This window comes from Equus przewalskii, chromosome 15 (assembly GCF_037783145.1).
Source record: "Equus przewalskii isolate Varuska chromosome 15, EquPr2, whole genome shotgun sequence".
Classification (NCBI taxonomy): domain Eukaryota; kingdom Metazoa; phylum Chordata; class Mammalia; order Perissodactyla; family Equidae; genus Equus; species Equus przewalskii.
The window spans coordinates 21,523,002-21,544,849 of NC_091845.1; the positions used below are offsets into that span (position 1 = coordinate 21,523,002).

The 21,848-nt window shown below is 37.9% G+C and overlaps 1 protein-coding gene across 16 annotated transcripts in view; it reads right to left on the bottom strand.

Moving 5' to 3' along the window:
* Positions 1-319: 319 nt before the first annotated feature.
* Positions 320-21,848, bottom strand: part of MITF (melanocyte inducing transcription factor) — a 210,084-nt gene continuing 188,555 nt past the window's right edge. For 8 of the 16 annotated variants that reach the window (XM_008520119.2, XM_070576819.1, XM_070576822.1 and 5 more), the window contains 5 exons: positions 19,531-19,648; positions 17,297-17,371; positions 12,214-12,289; positions 8,717-8,864; positions 320-3,858 (listed from right to left, as the gene is read on the bottom strand). In XM_008520119.2, coding sequence (XP_008518341.2) covers positions 3,457-3,858; positions 8,717-8,864; positions 12,214-12,289; positions 17,297-17,371; positions 19,531-19,648 — 819 coding nt within the window. In that variant the 3' untranslated portion in view covers positions 320-3,456. The remainder of the gene's footprint in view (positions 3,859-8,716; positions 8,865-12,213; positions 12,290-17,296; positions 17,372-19,530; positions 19,649-21,848) is intronic. The other 8 variants (XM_008520137.2, XM_070576820.1, XM_070576825.1 and 5 more) reach the window with 1 other exon arrangement.

Below are 21,848 nucleotides of genomic sequence, written 5' to 3' on the forward strand. Positions count from 1 at the left end.
CACTGAAACATTTTAAATAAAACTTCTCTATCTAAAATGAATTCTCGGCATTTGGGAGTTTAAAATCTCCCCAAATTCAGAGGAAAAAAGCTGCATAATTATAGTTCATCTGAGTGCAAGTCATAAAGTAATCAAAAATATTTAAAAGCAAAAAGTAATATCAGAGTGGCATTTAAAACAAAAAAAAAAGTACTTACTGGCATTTTTAAATTTTTCATGCAATTTGTTATTCATTCAATCAGAAGAAAATGTGTGCTACCATTTTTGATAAGGCAAGCGATATTCAAAACTGGCATTAACTAAACACAATTGGCCACCATTCTGTGAAAAACCAAATGCTTTAATGAAGCTATCAAGAACAACAGTTCAGTTATTTCATCGGATACATTAATATTGATCCATAATATACAGTGCTATGGACCATACAGAAATCACTGCTGCATCCAACAGCAGGTGACTATTATTAACATTACAGTACCAAGCGTCCGCAAGAGACAGTCATTTGTCTTTTTTTTTTTTCCAAGAAATAGGGTTTTTAATATACTGTTATCAACATCAACTTTTCCCCAGTGCATTTTTAAAAAATATTAAGTGCATTCCTTTGTGCTTTATTTTACATCTTTTAACGTCCTATGTATTTTATTTGTTCTTATTGCTTTATTATTTAAAAACAACCAGAAAGAACTTTGTCATCCTATGTATGACCAGGTTGGTTGTATGATTTTTGGCAAAGTCAGAAGGTTTGGTATTTCAATTGCCTTACCCAGAGGCAGGTGGACAAGTTTGGCATTTCGGTGACTCCATATGGAGGACCAACCCTGAGTCACAATTCTGTACCCAGGGATGGGGGGAGTGGTGTGTGGATCATTCTCTCGTTGTCACAAATGGCAAGCCCAAACAAGCACCTCTTGGCTTAACTAGTCCCTAAAACGAATCCACACTCTATTTGGCAAAAAAGAAAGAAATCAATCCACCCCTGAGGTTGCAGCATTCTCCTGGGCTTGCTCACCTGCCACTCCCAGAAATTGTCTCTTGAGAAGAAGGGGATGGAGAAGCAGGCAATGGCGAGCTCAGGAGTTGCGAGAGTCAGGGCAGTGGTCCAGATGCCATGCTTTCTCTCAACAAAGCTTTCTATTAGGCCGCTTCACCCCGGCCATATTCCCTGGGCCATGCGTTAGTCAACCTTGCTCTATTTTTAAAGAACCCTCAAAATCAGCTAAGGAAAACTAGCATCATACCATCGCGATCTTCAACTTTTGCACCCACCCAGCTCCCCTTCCCCCATATAAATATGAAGAGAAAAACAGACAATGGTATGATTGTATCAATGAACACTATGGTACAACTAGCTGTTCATGCAGATTTGCATCACTATTCTAGGAAAAGAGCTATACAGTTAAGGGGGTTGAAAGAATGGGAACTAATTTTCCCGACCCCCTTAAGTAATAAAGCTATAAAACTGATAGCATCATCAATGTTTCCAAAGATTCTCATTGCCCAGCGTGCATGGGAACGATGCGGTTGATTATTTTCACGGAAGCCATCCATTCACACCTCTGACAATCTCTCCTTCGCCGGAACCCTCCAATACCCACCACCAATTCACATTTGACATTTAAACTCATTTTCTGTTTTTAAAAAAAACCCTCCTGAATAAGGTTTCCTGATGAAAGAAGTTGGCACTCTGTCACTAAAATACATTTAATATTAAAAATATCTGAAGGAAAATTGGAAGCTCTTATATTGTCTACATAGGCACCATGCTACATGTTCCTCTTGACTATAGATACCATCTTGAAACTTTCTCCTACATTACAGTTCAGTCAGTGCTAGTCCAAAAAAGACTACTGCTATATTTAAGGCACTTCATTCTGAATGGATATGCTTTATGCCACTTGCTATTCAATTGTAGGCTGCTACTGAAAAATTCCATTCAGCAGCCTGGCTCTTAACACCATATGTCATCTGTATAAAACATCTAGGCTTGATAGAATACATGCAACACTACTGTTATTGCATAGGACTACACAAGTAAATAATGCACTGAAACTAACTTTACAACATTGCTGCTTGTTAAAACATTGTTATCAAGTAACAGTAATCTGCCAATACAGTATTTCTCTCTTTAAAAAAGTTCAGCAAGTTTGCTGAAATAAACACCAATTGAAATGACCATAATGGGCGCATTAACGCTATGGTTATCGGTTTCCAAGAATATTGCTATTTTTATATCACTAAAAATAAATACGTAAGTTTATTCTCTCTAGAAAGCCGATTTTAACCTATTAATACTATACCTTAAATGTGCCGAAAAACAGTTCCGAGTGAGACTGTAATACACAAAAAATTTGCAAAGCTCTCTTTAAACACAAGGTCTTGCATAAAAGTTTTCTCTCATGTGTGTACAAAGAATGCGGAAAACCACCAGTGAGTCGTAAAAATATTGAAAACTTGCCATTTTAAGATGCATATTCTTACAAATTAATACAAACATATTGAAAAGAACGATGATAATAAAGAGTCTGTACAAGTCAAATAAACAGTAAAACATAATTTAAAAATAAAAATAGTAAAGCCAATTAGAAATGTGCCCGGTTTGGTTTTCTTATCAAAAGAGAAAATAAAGAAAACAAAAAAGTAAAACGTTCAGTGCTCCTTAATAGTTTACTTTGAGAGGACATTAATTTCCATTTCAAAATAAAGTATATCTTATGAAAAACTGAATCACACTCATTGATGAAAACTGTAACAGAGCACAGAGCAAATAAGAGCAAGATCAGACCCCATGTTTCAGAGCCTTGTCCATCTCCCTTCAATTTCAGCTGCACCTAAGTAAGGTATCAGTTATGTTTTCTAACCAGACAATCCTCTTGAAAATAGTTACATTTTTTTTCTTGTATGGAATATAGTACTTCTTTAAATAGTTTGCAGTACAAAGACTAAATGGTGCTAGAAGGGTACTGTATCTTTAAGGCTGTACCAATAAATCAATACATTTACAAAATGGAAAAGGGTTAGTGTGGATTTCTTGTCTTCTTTCCTTTCTCTCTCTTTTTTTGGTTGCTTTACATTCTTTCGATTAAACTTTACATTTAATTTCCAAGGAAGTCACAGGCATAAAAATCTCAAACCAAGTTTCCCCTGAATAAAAATGGACAGAAATTTCTCAGATGTAAAATCCTCTTGCTCAGAAAGCTAAAGTCCAGGGTGAATTCAGTTCACAGATACTGTACACTTTTTGTACAATACTTTGGAGGCATTTGTAGTTGTAAAATAGAATATACAAGTCTGTTTCACAAAATTCTAAAAATAATATATATCCTGGGCTATTGATAAAGCATGAAAAAAAAATTCATATCAAAGGAAAATTATCAAGAAAACCCCTTCAGGTAAATTATGAAATCTACTAATCAAGAAAGGAAGCAGTCTGTGAGAATGCAGAGTGCGAAGGATTTGCTAACAAGCATGCTCGGTTTCTTCCATGCTCATACTGCTCCTTCGGCTGCTCGTTTTGGAAGCTCCGGGGGACACTGAGGAAAGCAGAGGATCAGTTACACCAACCGGAGAAAGAGTATCATCCATCAGGATGTCTTCCAGTTTGGATCCCATTTTCGCGGGGATGCTGTAGGCTTGGTTGCTCTCGGTCCCGGTTCCGAGGTTGTTGTTGAAGCTGATGGTGCCGTCTGTGAGATCCAGGGTGGTTGTACAAGTTAGGTCTGCGTGATGCTGAAGGAGGTCTTGGTTGCAGTTCTCAAGGGCGGGTTCTTGCTTGATGATCCGATTCACTAAATCTGGAGAGCAGAGACCCGTGGATGGAATAAGGGAAAGTCCATGAGCGCGAGCCTGCATTTCAAGTTCCTAAAATAAAAGTAAAGATCAGACACTTAAATAGGTGAGGCACAGGATTTGAGGGCAGCGAACCTATTGTATGTGATACAAAAATGATGGGTACATGTCTTGATGCATCTGTCCAAACTCACAGGATATACAACACCAAGAGTGAACCCTAATGAAAGTAGGGACTTTGGGTGATGATGATATGTCAATGTGGGTTCATCAACCGTAACAAATGTACCCTCAGGTGCGGGATGTTGATAAGTGGGGGAGGCTGTGCATGTGTGGGAGCAGAAGGTATATGGGAAATCTCTGTACCTTCTGCTCAACTTTGCTGTAAACCTGAAATTGCTCTAAAAAATAAAGTGTATTAAAAAATCACTTAGAGGGAAAACAATAAATTATTAAAATAAAAATTTTTGCTCTTTTAAATTAATAAGTGCTGTATGTCTTAAAGTATAGTATAGGTACCACTGGTAGTATATGAAATGGTTTTTAGGTGGTATATGGATTTTTTTCCATATTAAATATAGAGACAGTCTCAGACGTAATGTTCACAATGAGGATAAGTTAAACGAAATAAAAATAAAATTTCAAATGTGAGCTGATTAAATGAAAATACTCAATATAGAATAACATAGTTCCATGGTTCCTAAAACTGTGCAGAGGTATCCAGGGGTGCTGCACTGAACTCACAGGGCACTGAGGATATCCTAACATTTCAAGGGAAATGGCACGCTACTGTGACAACTATCAAACTCAAGATAGGTTACAGTTTCAGCATTAGACTGTGCTACATTCTTTTCCATCACTTCATATCTTAGCAAAGCCAGGTTTTTGGTGGTTGCTGTGATAAAAAAAAAACAAGCATTGCATGAAAATCAGTGTGGAGAACAGGGTGGCAATGTCCAATCTAATTCCAATGTTCGAGAAGTTGTGCAGTGCTCAACAGGCACACGTGTCCCATTAGTAAGTAATGGGGTTATTTAAAAATAAAATTAAAATGGCACCTTTCTTTCAATTTATGTGTTTTATATTTATATGTTTCAAATGGTTACTAAGTTGTTAGCACCTAAGTATTTAATAAGTTGTTTGGACCTAACAAAGAAATGATAGGTATTTCTTTTGGGCTAGGGGTGTGGTGAAAAAGTTACTAATTCACTAAGGATGCCGTCAACTAAGAAAGTTTGGGTAGTAATGGCAAAAGTTGTGAAGGTTCTACATAAGTAACTTAAGTTTGAGAAGTACCATTTGACCCACCTCACCATGGCAAATGCAAGGGCTTTTTTTTTTTTTAAATTCCACAAGAAAGTTCTTATCTGTATTCTTCCTACACTTTCTTCACCTCCTTCTTATTAGGGGCTGAAATGTGTCCCCCGCAAAATTTGTATGTTGAAATCCTAACCTCTAGTACCTGAGAATGTGATTGTATTTAGAGGCAGTATCTTTAAAGAGGTAATTAAGTGAAAATGAGATCATTAGAGTGGGCCCTAATCGAATATCCAAAAGGACTGGCATCTTTCTAAGAAGGAGATTAGGACACAGAGAGGCACATGCGTAAGACCACACGAGAACACACGGAGAAGGCGCCATCTACAAGGCAAGGAGAGAGGCCTCAGGAGAAACCAACCTGCCCACAGCTTGATCTTAGATTTCTAGCCTCCAGAACTGCGAGACAAGAAATTTCTGCCGTTTAAGCCGCCTCGTCTGTGGTATTTGCTATGGCAGCCCAAGCTGCCTAATTCACTTCCCAAGTGGCAGTGACTCCCTCAATAACTTATTTCAAAATGCCTTCCAAGCAAGCTCTTCCCTCTTCCCTTTCTGAGCATCTCTGGACCCTCCTCAAATGAACCACACAGACCTCGACTGACTCCCTGGTGAGCTTTCTGCTTCCACATACCAACGCTGTCCTTTCTGTGTGATTCAATAGTATTATAACAACAGAATATAAAGCGGAAGCAAGTCACCTTGCCTCAGCAGAGAGGGAAAGGTCCTCTCCAACGTGATGAGGCCTCTCAACCTCTGCCCACTAGCTTGGAGATATGTGTTCCTGAAAAGTTAGTCCACGATAAAGGTTGTTTGATCTGCAAGCTCTTTCTCTGGATGTAATACAAGTAAGAGATAGCAGCCTGAGACGTCACACAAGTATCCGCATGTTCCTGTACGCAATCTCCAGAAACACACGTCTCTCCCGGCATCATTTTAAAGCCCTGGGCTGTTTAATAAAAAGACAGTTCCAATGATATGGAGGCTTCATGCTCCTTTTTCTGTGAAAATTTTTGTACGCATCACTTAGAGCAAAAATGAGGGGAAGCCCTTAGGCCCAAGCTGAACACACACACTGCTGTCAATCTACGCCAACACGCGAGTAAGAACAGCACCCCCGCACATGCAGTTTGTCTTTTCAAAAAAAAAAAGTTGGATTAAGAGAGGCAAACATCTTACCCTAACCCTTTGTTGTTTAATTAAAAATGTTTATCAGCTGATTAAAGTGTTACTTAGATTTCTAAACAATGTGATAAATCTCATCTAGAGAACCCAGGCTCACTGCATTACAGAGCTTTCCTAATTAATGATGTTTTCCACGATACACAGAAGTCTAAAAGCTGCCTCACACTGCCACTGGAAGAAACCCAAGACATCATCGCTGTAGAATTTCCAGTTCATGCATTTTCACAATATTCATACTTCAAATGAACAGACATGTTTGGAACTTTAAAATGAAACCTAGCTTCTCTTTTAAAATAGTTATTATATTTTAACACTTGTGAAGGGAATAACACATTAGGAAAAGCTGCTTTGATAAACAGGTACACTAAGTTCAAGAGATTAAAGACCTATGGCTACTTACTGAAGTGGTCGAACATAATCAAGAAAAGCCAAAGAAAAAGAGGGGAGAGGGGAAGGAGGATTTTCAACTCACATATGACCTCGACTTCACCACCAAGATTCTAAGCTGCAGCCACCTCTGCATCCCCCCAACCACGGCTGAAGATTACTGCAGCGACACGAGAGACGTGCCATCTAGAGATGTCAACAGTGTCGCAGGGCATTAAAAAGATTGGAGACCATTATTATAAATGAATTACTCTGTTAAATAAGTTCAGTGGCCGGGATTAACACCACTAGAAGAAACACACTGGTCTCTAAAGTGTCCTACTTTGCATGGCTGTTCCAAAAATAGTTGTATTGGAAATCTGAAGCACAACCATTGTTCCACAGCAAAATCTGGTAAGAGGTGAGTCCAGCTACTCAAGAAGACGACACAGTGTCATTGAGTCTTACTGGTAGGTTGCCTTCAAAGTCAGCAAGTAAATTAAAATTACCATTGCAAACTCCTTTCGTCATTAGCAGAGAGTCAGTCTTTCTTTCTCTTCTTCAAGACAGCTTCAAAGAAAGTGTGTCTTTACACTCAGCCTGAGAGGGCAACTGTCTAAGAAAAGTACCAGGAGTTGATACTAAAGGGGGATCCCCCATCTCATGCTTACACTGGTCCATATACTCACTGAATGGAATGATGGATGAATTCCATATATTATTAAAATTAGTATTTCTCTAAGAGTGTACAGTGTAAGTTATATATATGGCATAATTTCACTATCTGTAACCATTTCTAAAATTTATATCTTGATGATAAGATGCTCTGGGTATCCCCAAGTTCCCTATTAAGATGGGCTTTCAGGGGCTGGCCCTATGGCTACTAGTTAAGTTCGGTGTGCTCCACTTTGGTGGCCTGGGTGCAGACCTACAACATTCAGCAGCCGTGCTGTGGCGGTGACCCATGTACAAAATACAGGAAGACTGATTTAACAACCATGGTCAATTCTCATTATTCAAGGTGGTTATTGCTACAGACTGAACGTTCGTGTCCCCCTCAAAATTCATATGTTGAAACCTAATCCCCAATGTGATGGTATTTAGAGGTGGGGCTTCCAGAGGTTATTAGGTCCTAAGAGTGGAGCCCTCACGAATGGGGTTAGTGCCCTTATAAAAGAGGCCCTAGAGAGCTCCCTCCCCCTTCTGCCACGTGAGGACACAGGGAGAAGACAGCTGTTTATGAACCAGGAAGTGGGCCCTCACCACACACCAGCCTCCAGAGCTGTGAGAAATAAATCAGCCGTGTAAGCCACCAAGTGTGTGGTATTTCTGTTATAGCAGCACAAATGGACAGTCATGATCTATAAAGTCGCTGTGACCGCTGAATTCGTGAATACTGAACCACTGCCCCGGAGGAAGGACAAGGTCAGGTTCCAGTGAGTGTCTGGTCCCACATTTTCATCAGCCAATCAACACACAACCTTGTTTCATGTGTGTTTCTGTTTAAAGACACCTTATTTAATATATACTGTTGATTCATTAACATTGAACTCACAGCCAAGAGCACTATAACTCATGCCTAACAAAACTTCTCTCCCCATAAGGCCCATCACAGCCTTTTTGTGCTTAGGAACACTGGATAGCGCTTCAGCACCATGCTTAGAGGCCATTTTAAACAGCAAAGTCACCAACAAAAACGACAAAAATGTGAAAAACATGCCATTAAATAGACTACAAAAATGACACCTGTTGACTTTATGAGCTGAAACAAGAAGGCAGAGCATCGCCTTGTCCAACCTTATCTGGAAACAAGTGCACCAGGCAAGTCAAATTTGCTGCTTTGAACACATCCGAGAACAACCAGGAAAGCGTAAAAATACTGATTTGAGAGTTACATATAAATTTTTACAAGGTGGCAAGTTCACAAATAGGAAATCCACAAATAATGAGTATCAACTATATTAGGATTGTGTAAGTCAGCTCCCTCATGGCTCATTATATCCTTTCTTCTCCCATCTCAAAGTCAGGAGCATGCAGTAAACTCTGCACAATGCATGCCATGTACCTGTATTCTGAGCAACAAATGCCGGTTGGCATGCTCCAGTTTCTTCTGTCGGTTTTCAAGTTCTTTTGCACGTTGCTGTTCTCGTTGCAATTTTCGGATATAGTCCACAGATGCTTTTAAAATGGTTCCCTTGTTCCAGCGCATGTCTCTATAATGAAAATGGAAGAAAACAGACCTTTTCAGTATTTGAGGCTCAATGAAAGTGTAATATTCAGAGCATTTAGTTTCTAAAGATGTGATAACAATTAGAAGTTGATAATAGCTATCGCTCAGTGAGTGTTTGGCACGCGCCGGACACTGTCCACCAATTTCTTCTACAATATCTCACTTAACTCAGAAAAACACCTTGAAAGGGAGGAACATTGTGCACGTGTTGAAACAGAGACCATTCAACTTGTCCTAGGTCACAGAGTGGAGTCAGGGCTTAAATTGAGTTCTGTCGATTACAAAGTCAATATTTTTAAATACTATATTTATGTTTAAAACTCCTTATAGGTATAGGTTTCTAAGAGTATTCAAGTTAATTTATTCAGACAGAATAAGCTATGGTAAAAGAAATTCCGTGAGATCCCACTTCTCGACTGTGGGCAGCAGGAAAGCGGAATCCTTGGATTTTATCATCAACTTTCATGGGCAGGTGATCTAACCTCTCTCCGTCTCTGTTTCCTCATCTATAAGACGGTGATACTACACTTACGTGAGTGCTTCATAGGCAAGTTACTGGAATCAAAAGAGGCACTTTATATGAATGTAAAAAGTTTAGAACGCAATTGGAATGATGAAGCGGGTACTGTGTTAAGGACTCAACATACAATTACAATAGCTATCTTTAAAAAGTATTTAGTATGCGCCAGGTACTTTTTAATGTGTTCTACAGCTCATTTAATCATAACAACCTCAATGGGGAAAGCCACTAAAATTATACCCATTTTACAGATTGAGAAACTAAAGCACAGAGAGGTTAAGTAATTTGTCCAAAGTCACATAGTTAGGAAGTGGCAGAGCCAGGAAACTTAGAGAATCTGGCTCCAGACTCCATGCCCTAAATCACTATACTGTTCTTCTTCTTATGTGATTGAGTCCCCAAAACAACTAAATTAGGTAGAAATATTCTGACCACCCCCCCCCCTTTTTTAAACAGATATGAAAAATGAAGTACAAGAATTCAAAATTCAAGTGTCTTCCCCAAGGTCAGACATTTAGTAAGGGACTGTTTTGGAATTCAAACCAAGGTGGCCTGAGCTTGGCTCCTCTCAGTTTTTAATCATTATAACTCTAATGTACTCACATATGAGAAAATTAAGAACACCATTAAAATGTAGGCAAAAGTGAGTTGAACAATTTAGAGCACTCCAGAAAAATAATTAAGAATGAAATTATAATTACATAAGTAATATTTCTGTAGCACTTTAAACTAATGGAGCCCTATTATAGGTAATATTCACGATGATGACAATGGCAAGGATGAAAACAAAAACAATTAAATGTATGGAAAACTTCCTACTCCAAAATCTATAGCTGCGAAATGCAGATTGGAAGTATCAGCTGGGACATGTGAAGGGAGGGCCATTAAAACAAGCCAGCGAGTAATTGATCCTCCTATGAGTTCCACGAAGAACAAAACAGAAGTTCTCCCCTGAGAGGCAGCGCTACAGCCCCGGGAGAATTCCCTGGGGTTGATCCCCGGGGTCTGGGCACCAAAGACGGCACCCGCAGGAGGTGTTCTAAGATCCTCAGGCTGAGTACAGAGCCGATTTACTTAACATTCAGGGCTAAAACCAAAGTAACAGAAACCTTACCAGCCAGAGAGAAACGGACCTATACTGAAAGATGCCTTAACGAGGCCAGTAAGGTGAGAAATCAGTATTGAAACAGGCAAGCAGCTGCCCAGTTTTTCAGAAGTGACTATTTCAACCAAATATCTTGTTTTGCTTCCTTGTGAGACCCAATCAATCAATTATGCCTTGGGGCTTAAAGGAAAGGTTTTTCTAACTTCTTTTTTTTTTTTGGAATGACACTGAGCCTTTTTTCACACAGAAGTGTACACAGATCCCCAATAAATAAATCAACAAAAGCACATCTGCTCTAGAGAAGGAGCACATATGGGGCTGAAACCCTGATCAGCTCAACTGTGTCTCTATAGCAGCCCCAAAGCTTGCTCCAGAACCCCGGTATGGGAAAACCCTGTAATAGATTATAGTCCATTTCATCTTAAAACAATGCCTACAATGAAAGATCATTATCAGTTTAGATTATAAACACCTAAGTATTCTAATACAATGGAGAAAGAAGATATGCAAATACAGGCTTTCACTGCAGCCCCATAATTTCATAATATGTTGCTAAAGGGATCCACACGCCACAGTTTAAAAGAATATGCTAAAAAGCAAAAGCTGATAAAGAACAGGAAAATGGGAATTCAATTTCAACTATCATGCAAGACTGACTATAGGAAATGAAGGTCACAGCCCCTTAGTAGGATAAATTTGTGCTGCAGAACTGAGAATGTGAATGTTTTGAGTTTCAAAATGGCTTTCCTAGAAACCTGGGAAAGCAAAATGTTGATGATGGAAATTGTGCTTGAACATCCATCAAAACCACCTTACAATGGGCAATGGTTTTATTTTATTTTGTCATAAATTCCCTGACAATAATGTGAATAGCAAATTTAATAAGCCTTGCATGAATAATGCTTGATTTCATCTTTACATTTTATTAGGTAGCTCAAAGGTCATATTCAAAGGCTAATTTCCTAGAATGCCTGTGGGAGCCATTAAAATGTATACATCCTCTAACCCCTTACTTCAAATGGGCCAATTTCTAATGGATAAAAATGGTGTATTTGTTGTCCTATTTGCTGACGTGGCTGGCAGGAAAATTCTCTCTACCACTGTTAACTCTGAAAGCGAGGGGAAGGCAGACTGAAAGCTGACCTGTACTTAGAAGAGGATTAAAAATTACTTTTTTTCATAAACAGGTAAAACATACAAACAGCACGCAAGTTTTCAAAAAAAAAAATTGACCTTTTGTCTGTTGAATACTGTGAAACCTGACATCTCCAATATCAGCTCCCAATGCCCACCGACAGCATCAGAGCTGAGAACAAATACTAGACAAATCTTGCTTTAACAGCGACTGAAATCTCTGTACTGCATGAACGGCTAAAATGACTTCTTTTGGCAGCTTGGTGTTTATTTGCCAAGGATTTTCAAGATTTCAGAAAGCCACTTCCAAACACCCAAATCATCATCATCATCATCATCATCATCATCATCTTCTTCATCATCCTTTTGTACGATTCAGTTTATTTCTCTTGAAATTTTCGTTTGATAGGACTAACCAACAGAAAGTTGTAAGAAGTATTTAGGAATGAAACCAAAGGGAGAAGGGGCATTTCCTTCCTTTAGTTTTTATAACTGTGCACTTTTTACAACATATGAAAAAATATTAAGGCACGAGAAAAGATATGATTCAGATTAACATGCAATTGTACTCACGGATCATTTGACTTGGGAATCAAAGTACCTAGTTCTTTAATGCGGTCATTTATGTTAAATCTTCTTCTTCGTTCAACTTCAAGAAAAGAGCAGAGGAAAGGGCCATCAGTAACAGCGCCACGTACCACACACAGTCAGCACATCCCACTCAAGGCAGTGGGTGTTAACTTCGCCAGGTCAGGACAATGTAAACCTGAACCTTTATTTCCCAGTTTTTACCACGTTTTTGGTACTGAGGTTCAAGCACTTTAAAAAAATGAGCTGCCTTTGTACAGAACTTTATCAGTTACAAAGCCTTGAGATACACAATTTCTCATTCGATCCTATAACAACCCTGAAATTGGAGTCCTATCTTCAGCTACAAATGATAAAACCGCCTTGGAGATATTAGGGACTCGGGGAGAACATCCATCAATAAGTGGGGAACAGCTTGAACTCAACCCTGATCCTCCAGACCACGAGCGGCAAACTTTCTGCAAAGGGCCAGTGAGTGAGTACTTTTGGCTTTGCAGGCTACATGGCAAAAATTGAGGATATTACTTACATGGCAAGAGAAAAAACCAGATTTCCACAAATTTTTAATTGTCGAAGTTCAAAATGTGGTAATATTAACTGGGTACAGTTTTTTGCAATGCAAATCTATTAATCAGAAGCATTGGATGCCAAAAGTTGGATTTTATATAATTTTCACATATCACAAAATATTATTCTTGTTTTGATTTTTTTTAACCATTTAAGAATGTAAAAAAACATTCTTAACTCACGGGTCATACAAGAACCTCTGCTCTAGCCCAGCACTGCCCACTAGAAATACAATGCAAGTTACACGTGTAATTTTAAATTTTCTAGCAGCCAATTAAAAAAGTGAAAAGTGGTGAAATTAACTTTATATTACATTAAACCCAATATATGCAAAATATTATCATTTCAATGTGTAATCAATATAAAAATTTATAAATCAGATATTTACTTTCTTTTCTTTGTACTAAGTTTTTGAAATCAATGTGTATTTTACACTTAAAGCTACATATCAAGCATTCAATAGGCAGACATGTGGAGTGGCTACTACACCGGATGAGACAATCCTAGAACTTAAGGTGAGCATCTTTAACTATACCATGCACCCTAACAGCATTCCTATATTACAAACCTAGTTGTATGTTCAACTAAATTAATGTAATCTTCTTAAGGGAGGGTGAAAGAATAAGGCATATGAGTTAATAAATGTTTCTAATTTACCTAGTCTGGCAAATAAATTCTAAATAATTTGAGGTCTAATAAATTGGGTTAAAGTTGTTAATATTTTACTTTAACTACCTTATAACCTAATATATATTTATTTGACTCATTAATATTCTGTATACTTACATAAATGTTATTCACTGCTTTCCCAATTTGTAAATTGTATTTTTTTCTTAGCTGAGTGATTGTTTCTATGATTAAATCAGTTATATATAATACTGCCTTATCATTAGACTTTAATAAAATAGAAATAGTGAGTGATATCAATGGTTCTGAAGGAGGAATTTTTGGATCTCTGATCTTCTAGCTAACCTCCTCTAAAACTCTGAAGCTGATACTTTTTCTTACTTTTTCCAAGTATATATAGTCATAAAAATTCAAATAATACTGACATACATAAAGTGAAATAAAAGTCCCCTGTAAGTGAAATTAAAAGTCCCCTAGACCTAGACGTGAGCACTGTTAGGTTTCTTACATATCCTTTGTGATTATTTGTATGCTCTGAAAATAAACATGCGGGTGGCTTAGGTGTGCACCCAGGCACAGTCCTTAGAATTCTTTTCATCCACAGTCACTTCCTGGTGATCTCATTTAGTCTCATGGTTTTCAATACCAGGTATACACTGATGACTCCCATACTTACATTTCTAGCCCAGACCTCTCCCCAGAACTCCAGACTCACACGTCTAACTGACTGCTAGATGTCTCCATATGGAGGTCTAATGCACAGCCCCACTTCAAACATGCCTTCCTGGTCTTCTCTGCTCAAACAGCTTCACACACAGGCTTCCCACCTCACTTAATGTAACTCCATCCTTCTAGTTGTTTAGGCCAGAACTTTGGAATCAGTGCTGCAGCTCTGTCCTTGTCATAGCCTACATACGATCCATCATCGAAGCTCTTGGCTCTACCTTCACAATATTTCCAGAATCTGTCCACTTCCAACCTCCACTGCTGCCCGACGGAAGCCCCCATCATCTTGTGCCTGGATGACTGCAATCCTCCTAACTGGCATCTCTGCTTCACCCACTCCCCAGCTGCTTTGGTCTGTCTAGAACACAGCAGCCAGAGGGATCCTATTAACACCTAAGTAAGAGCATGTCAGTCCTTTGCTTAGAACCCTCCAATCACTTCCCATCTCACCCAGAGAAAGGCCAAGTCCCCAAGGCACACTACAAGGATCTGACGGGCTCCCAGCCCTCTGGCCATGTCTATTATGACTCACCTGTGTCCCCCGCCTTTAGCCCCGCAGGGTCCCTGCAGTTCCTCAACCAAGCCGGACACACTCGCCACTTCAGGACTTCATACTGTTGTCCCCCATGCCTGGAACACTCCCCCAGATATCTTGGCTCTGCCCTCACCTCCCTCAGGTAGTGACTCAAATTTACCTATAAGCCTTCCTTGACCACCGTATTTAAAACTGAGCCACCACCTCCCATGCCCGTCTCACCTCCGCCTGCTCGGCTGCCCTTTGTCTCCTCATAGAACTGTCTACCTTTTAATATCCGTATATTTCATTTATTTATCGTGTTCATTTTTTGTTGTATTCCAAGCACCCCTATGGGCCTGGCACACAGTAGGCCCTCAATAACTATGTGTTAAATAAAGAATGATATAGTTAAAGTAGAATTACACTGAAGACAATTCTGCATCTATCTTCTCTCACTTAGCATATTGCTGACACCTTTCACTGTCAACATTTAGATGGATCACATTTTATTTTTATTTCAGTGCCTTCCCTCCTCAATAATTTTTTTCATTATAAAAGTGATATAAGCTTGCAAAAAATACAAAAACGTATAAAAGAAAAAGTAAAAGCTACCTTTTTACACCATCCAATATCTATATGTCTGAGGAAACTGTCAATGATAAAGGTGACACCTAGACCTTCTCCCACACATACACACACCCACACCACACACACACATCGCTATACAGTGTATTCTTTTACATAATGGGATACTGTCGATATTATTCTGCCACTTGCTCTTCTCACTGAGTAATATATTGTAGACATCCATCTAAGTCAGGTGAGAGAGACCAACCCCATTCTTCTTCAAAGCCATTGAGTATCCTTCATATGGATGTAGTACCATAATTTATTTACAAATCCTCTACTGATGAATATTTAGACTGTTTCCAATATCTCCCTCTTTTTCAATGGTATAATGAATATTTTCGCTGGTGCTCATATGTACATTTTATTCCTATCATACTTATCTTATGCTGAAAACATCATCTTAATATATTTGTTTACACATCTATTCTGTCCGCCCTGAGTTTAAGCTCAAAAGGGTGGGAAACCTGTCTGTCTGGTTCATTTCCATAGAAAAGTGCTTCATAGATAACAGGGGCTCAATAAATAGTTAATGGCCAAATAAATGAGTGAATAAATGGAAGTATTCTTTTGCACATTCTAGCAAGTACTCTACAACATAAATCCATAGAAGAGAAAGAGCTAGGCCAACAGGCAACCTAACCTTGAGTACTATTTCCAATGGTTAGATGAGATTGTAAGATGGTTTTATAGCCCCCAGAGTTTGAGCAAATCATATTTGCACATTACTGACAACCCTTAACTTGAGAGTTTAGGTGCCTGCATAAAGGTGTATATTGTTTTTGACACGATCCAACTTAGTTTCCCAGATTTCAGGTAGGTGAAGTTTTGGATAATGCCTAATTATCTTTTTTCTAAGGTATTTTAAAAGAAGAAATATCTTAGAGCAAAATGACTTGGAAGCTAGAGAAGACATCAGAATATTAGTCCAAATCTCTTGGTTAAAAGATGAGAACTGGAAATGAGAACTGAAAGGGCAGTATCTATCAAAAGAAAAAACTCGCTCCCACTGGGACCAAGCCATTCCATTTCTCAGCACCTAACCTGGAGAAACAAACTGCCCTGTCCACAAAGAGGCATGTAGGCAAATGTGGACTGTGGCATTGTATATAAAATAACAGAGAAAAAGTGGAAACAACGTAAACACTTAGCAGTAGGATGATTACTAAGTATCACACTATCACACTGTGGAATACTATGCAACAGTTTTTAAAAAGTAGATAGACCTAGATTAATAACAGCAACAGATCTTCGGGACATACTGCTGAATAAAAGAAGCAAGCAGCAACAGAATATGGACAATGTGACACTGTTTGTGTTAAAATATACACAAAACAATGCAACATGTCGTCTGTGTGCATATGCATGTATGTGCGACATTCTTAAACACACAGAGGTTGGGAAGACCAGCAGCAAACTGAAAAGAATAATTCTTATTCCTGGAGAGCAGAGGAAAATTCTGACCTTATTCTACCATTTTTATAAAGAAAAAGTTAATTTAACACATAAAAAAAAAATCGCTTCAAATGTTAGAAGACTTTTTTTTTAAGCACAGGTAAAGTCAGAAATTTGGGAGGCTCCCTCTCTCATTTACTCCCCCTCAGATGTGCTCCATTTTTTTCTTGCAAATCTCACTGAGAAGGTGATCCCATAACTCCCTTTTGTTAATAAGTTCCAGTGTGAGCAACACCTATAATTGGGTAGTTGGGGATCACGTCTCCCACACACACACACACACACACACACATCCCATCATTACAAACAGGGAAAATAAATACTCTTCAGGGTTACTGAAAAGAAGTATACAAAAAAATTCAATTTGATCAAAGGTGAAATATGGGGAAAAATATACACCTTGGTTCCTCTGAAAAACAATTTTCTTCCATAAAACATACCTTTAACAGCTATAGAAATCAATCTCCCTCCACAATTTCTGGAAAAATCTTGATATATGGGGGAACATCAACTCCAACATCAAATAGCATGAACATAAAAGCAACTCACTCAAGTTGTGATTGTCCTTTTTCTGCCTCTCTTTAGCCAATGCTCTTGCTTCCGACTCTGTGGGAAAAATACACGCTGTGCACGTGAATGAAGTCATTAGAAATTGGAATTGTTCAAGGCACACAAAAATGTAAACTACAAAACAGCTCATTTTCTAAACATCTGGAAGCTTATCGGACTTGACTCTAAGTAAAACTAGTTTTTAGAATTACATCTTTTATAAAATTTGCATTTTTTTCAAAAGCAATGTGTATCAACTAAATGCAAACACTTGGCTTCCACAAAATGGTAAAAGACCAGTAACAAAGACGTATGACACACTGTAGTCATAACACGTATGAGCAAGAGAAAGATAACTAGAAATCTATAAAAATTTGTTATTATAGTCTATTATCAGGAGTCAAATTTTCCTTTCTTTTCTTTGACACCTCGTGATACACACCGACATGAAAACTAAATAGAGAGGCTCCCAAATTGAATCGCTAACTGATTTATGGACATAAACATTTTTTCAGAACTTGGTGCCAGGTTCTGTCAGAACCTGCTAGAATGAAATTATTTAATGACTCTTAGGAACAACTATTTACCAGTCTGAGTTTATAAAACAAAAATAGGAACAGAGTACAGAGGCATTTGGTGTCAACTCCGTTTGGAAAGGTCTACTTGCAGCATAGCAACTCTTGTGAGGTCTCTGTGATAACGATTACTTTTTGCCTTACAGAGAGCAAAACAAAACAAGAAGAAAACACCTTGTTCGACGAATCTGGGATTCAGGAACTTCTGTTATTTTTTTTTCAGAAGTGATATCCAAAACATTACACTACTATAATTCAGAATTTTACCTCAAAATAGAATTTTTTTTAGTATAACTTATAGCCACTGAAGCATATATGTGCAAATATATTTATTTTTTTATATATTATTTTTATATATTTTATATATATATTTTATATGCTTATATATTTTTATATATTATTTTTAAATATATTTATATATTTTATTTATTTATATATACATATATATCAAGAAGCTGAATTATTTCATTAGGAAGGTCAATCCAAATAATTTTCTATTTTTTTCCTCAAATGAAAGTATGGTAGGTAGCTTTTATTTACACACCTTCCACTTCAGAATCTTAATTTTTTTGCTGTTTTTGTCTTTTGAGGAAACAATCACATATATAATTCAAAACTCCACTTTGCACTCAAGTAGAAAGAATTTTATTCACGTCACTCTGACCATATTTTATCATCATTTTTCTCATTTGGCAATAGTTTCTAAGACTCCGTGGTACTTTTCCTTCCTGGGAGGGTACCTACTTATTTGTTGGCTTTCAATGGTTTTTACTTATTAATTAATTATCTTTTTCAACTACAATCAATGACTTTTTAAAAAAATGTCTTTCTTCTGTCACAATTTTCTGAAGTATTTTTTTAAAAAGATACCCTTGAACAGAACAGGAATGTTTTGCACCAAATCCATATTCCATACTCTCAGTCTGTTCATCCAATCCTGCAGGATGCAAGGATCAAATAATAAAACGGGGGAAGAGGTGAGGGCCATAAAATTCAGCATGGTAGAATGCCAGTTCTAATATAGTTTTGTCATGTTTTAATGGCCAAATGCCTTTCCTAAAGCGTTAAAAAAAATGGTAAAATCAGTAATTTCACACTTGCCTCAAGAACAATACCCATTGCTCCATTTTATAGTTTATTTTTTTCTTCTGTGTAATAAATCTTTTGCACGTGATACAGCAAAAATGACAGGAGGCGTCTGAAGGTATAGAAAATATATTCTTACCCTATCCCAACTGTGGGCTTGAATGTGTGTCAAAGGAAAATTCAGACCAGGGTTCTGAAACTCACTGCCTCTAGGGGCTTGGCAAGTAACATCACCACCGACTGGGTGGAGACAGCTTACAATGGAAAGTGTTGCCTGCTATTTCCCCTCCAAAGGGGACAGCAGCCTGGACACAATGATGGGTGCCATGGAGTAATGGTGCTGTGGAGTAATGGCGGTCCCAGTGTCTAGTATCTCAAGAAATACTGGAAACCAGGATTTTCAAGCATAAATCCACTATGTTAAAATATTGCTCAACATTTTAACCACTGCATAGAGTTAAAAAAGTATGTGTGTGAGTTGGAAATTGTCTGGAGGTCACTATTTTGATAGCTTTGCTTGTCAGAAAGTTAACAGAAAATCCCCAGTAAGAGGCACATTTGCCAGGTATTTACCTGTGAGCTCCCTTTTTATGTTGGGGAGGTTGGCTGGACACGAGTTGCTGATGGTGAGGCCTGGGGGCGGCAGGCCTTGGTTGCTGTAAAGGTCAATTAAGTTTCCGGAGACAGGTAACTAGAGAGAAAAACAATAATGGAAATGGATTGTTCAACAGTTCCTAAGTTGTTCAGATAAAACCCGCATCCAATTATTCCAGGCTTTACTTGGTTTGGTTCTGGGAAATGGTTTGATGTAAACAGTCATTTTTAAAGTAGGAAAACATGAGATGTTTACCTTTTCTTCACTCACAGATATATGGTCTCCTTAGCCAGTTCTCTGAGAGAGGAAAGAATGCAGAATCTCACACCCATAGAATGGGTATACTCCCCAGCTTACAGGTTTATTTGGGCATGGAGACAAGGGATAATGCGCCAAAGGCATTATCCAGCCCATCTAGTAGCCTTTAGTAGAAGTTCAGCAAATGCCGGCTATTATGGTAAAATAGGGTTCTATGCGGATGACTTTCTCACCAAATCAGGTTTTTTCATTAAAGTCAATTTTCTTCCTTCTCTCTCTTCCTCTCTCCCTTATTCTCTCTTGTTCTTTTAAAAGGGAAAGCAATAAAAAGTGTTTTCTTATTGGAAAAGAAATGGTTTCCCTTTTGATAAAGAAAAGCTGTTTTCCTTGAAACTGAAATTTTTCACAAAGCCACAAGAGGGAGCCCACTGACTTTAGTAAAAGACCAAAAATACACTTCAAAAAAAAAAAAAAAAAAGAATATTTAGCCTTCCCAAGCCAGCTTAAGAGCATTTTTCTTTAGTTATGAATTGAATATTTTAAAGTAGTAAACTTATTTTTTCCCAACACTGACTTCCTTTTGTCATACATGCATTTCCCTGTAATGAGTTCATTCGGGAGCTTGATACACCCTGTTGTATTTCCTGTTCCCACTCCCTGAAGTAAAGTTCTAAATGTTAACTACAGGGACACTGTTACATGACCTCACCACTTCCACTGTAGAAAATTCTCATTTCCAGCTTAATTCAAACAACTCCTATAACTATTACCAGGGAAGACTTTATGTCATTTATTCCTTCCCTTACTCGATTACACACTCCAAATTTTACTCTACCTCTGAGAAAAGTAAATTTAGACAGCATTTAAGTGTGATTAAAATATTTTGTGACTGCAAGGTATCTAGAAAAGGTTGTACTGCAAGATAGCACCCTTTATTCTCTCAAATGACTGTTAACATACAGGTCAAAATTAGAATATGAAATAAAGACAGAATCAAATGCGTTTCGCCTCATTGGTAGCCACTGGCCATGTATTCCTATCACGGTTTCTAAATAAATACTCTAAGAACCAAACCCCTAGCTAAAGAGATGCAGGAGGGCTGTAGCTGTACAGAGAATAAGATACTTCCCAACAGGTTAATATGACTGCGGCTGGGGCAGAGAGGACAGACACATCGGCAGAGAGCAGCAGAGCACATTGCTCTCTTCTCCACTTCGTCTTCTGCTCCTTTTTGAAGACAGCATTTATATTATGTACATAAAATGTAATACACATACCCCACTTACATATGCACATAAAACAATGTATTGTGATAATTTAAAATGCCCTTGAACCACACTTCAAGGCTTTCTAGCTGAGGCACTGATAAAAAGTAACTTTGATGATTAGCTGTCATTTTGCTAAGTGGTTTTATTTGATACAGGTCACTTTCTCAGAGTCAACCTTGCCTTGTGTATGTTCAGTTTTATTCTGGTCCAACTTAACACTGCAAAGTGAAAGGTGCACAAAATGTTGCAGTACAGCACTATAAAAAGTCGGAGAGTCGAAACTTACAAAGCTGCTATGACATCTGATAACTCCTCTGGATTCCAAAGCTTTATCCTCCTATCTTTCAGGAGTTTCAGATTTTGTGAGAACTCCCGGGTATTAATAAACCAAGAATGCAACTTCAAAATTCAATGCAACAAGCTAAAAAGAGTATTCTCATAGCTCTAGAAATACAAATGATATGTTTTCATATGCAAATTATATGTAAAACACACAATCGTGTTATTATGATGATTTGTTAGGGATAAATATGTAATAGGCAGTGATTAGGTATAGCTACCTTTAAAAACACCTCTAAGTCAACAATGGATCTACATTGAACAGATATTTAATTATAAGCTTCTTTAGGACAAGAATATATTTTCTAACCATATTCTAAAGGAAGATGCTATATATATATATATATACGTAATAAACGCAGGCTCACAGAAAGAGAGAGAGACACAGAGATAGAGACAGAGGGTAAAAGAATCAAAAACTGGAAATGAGA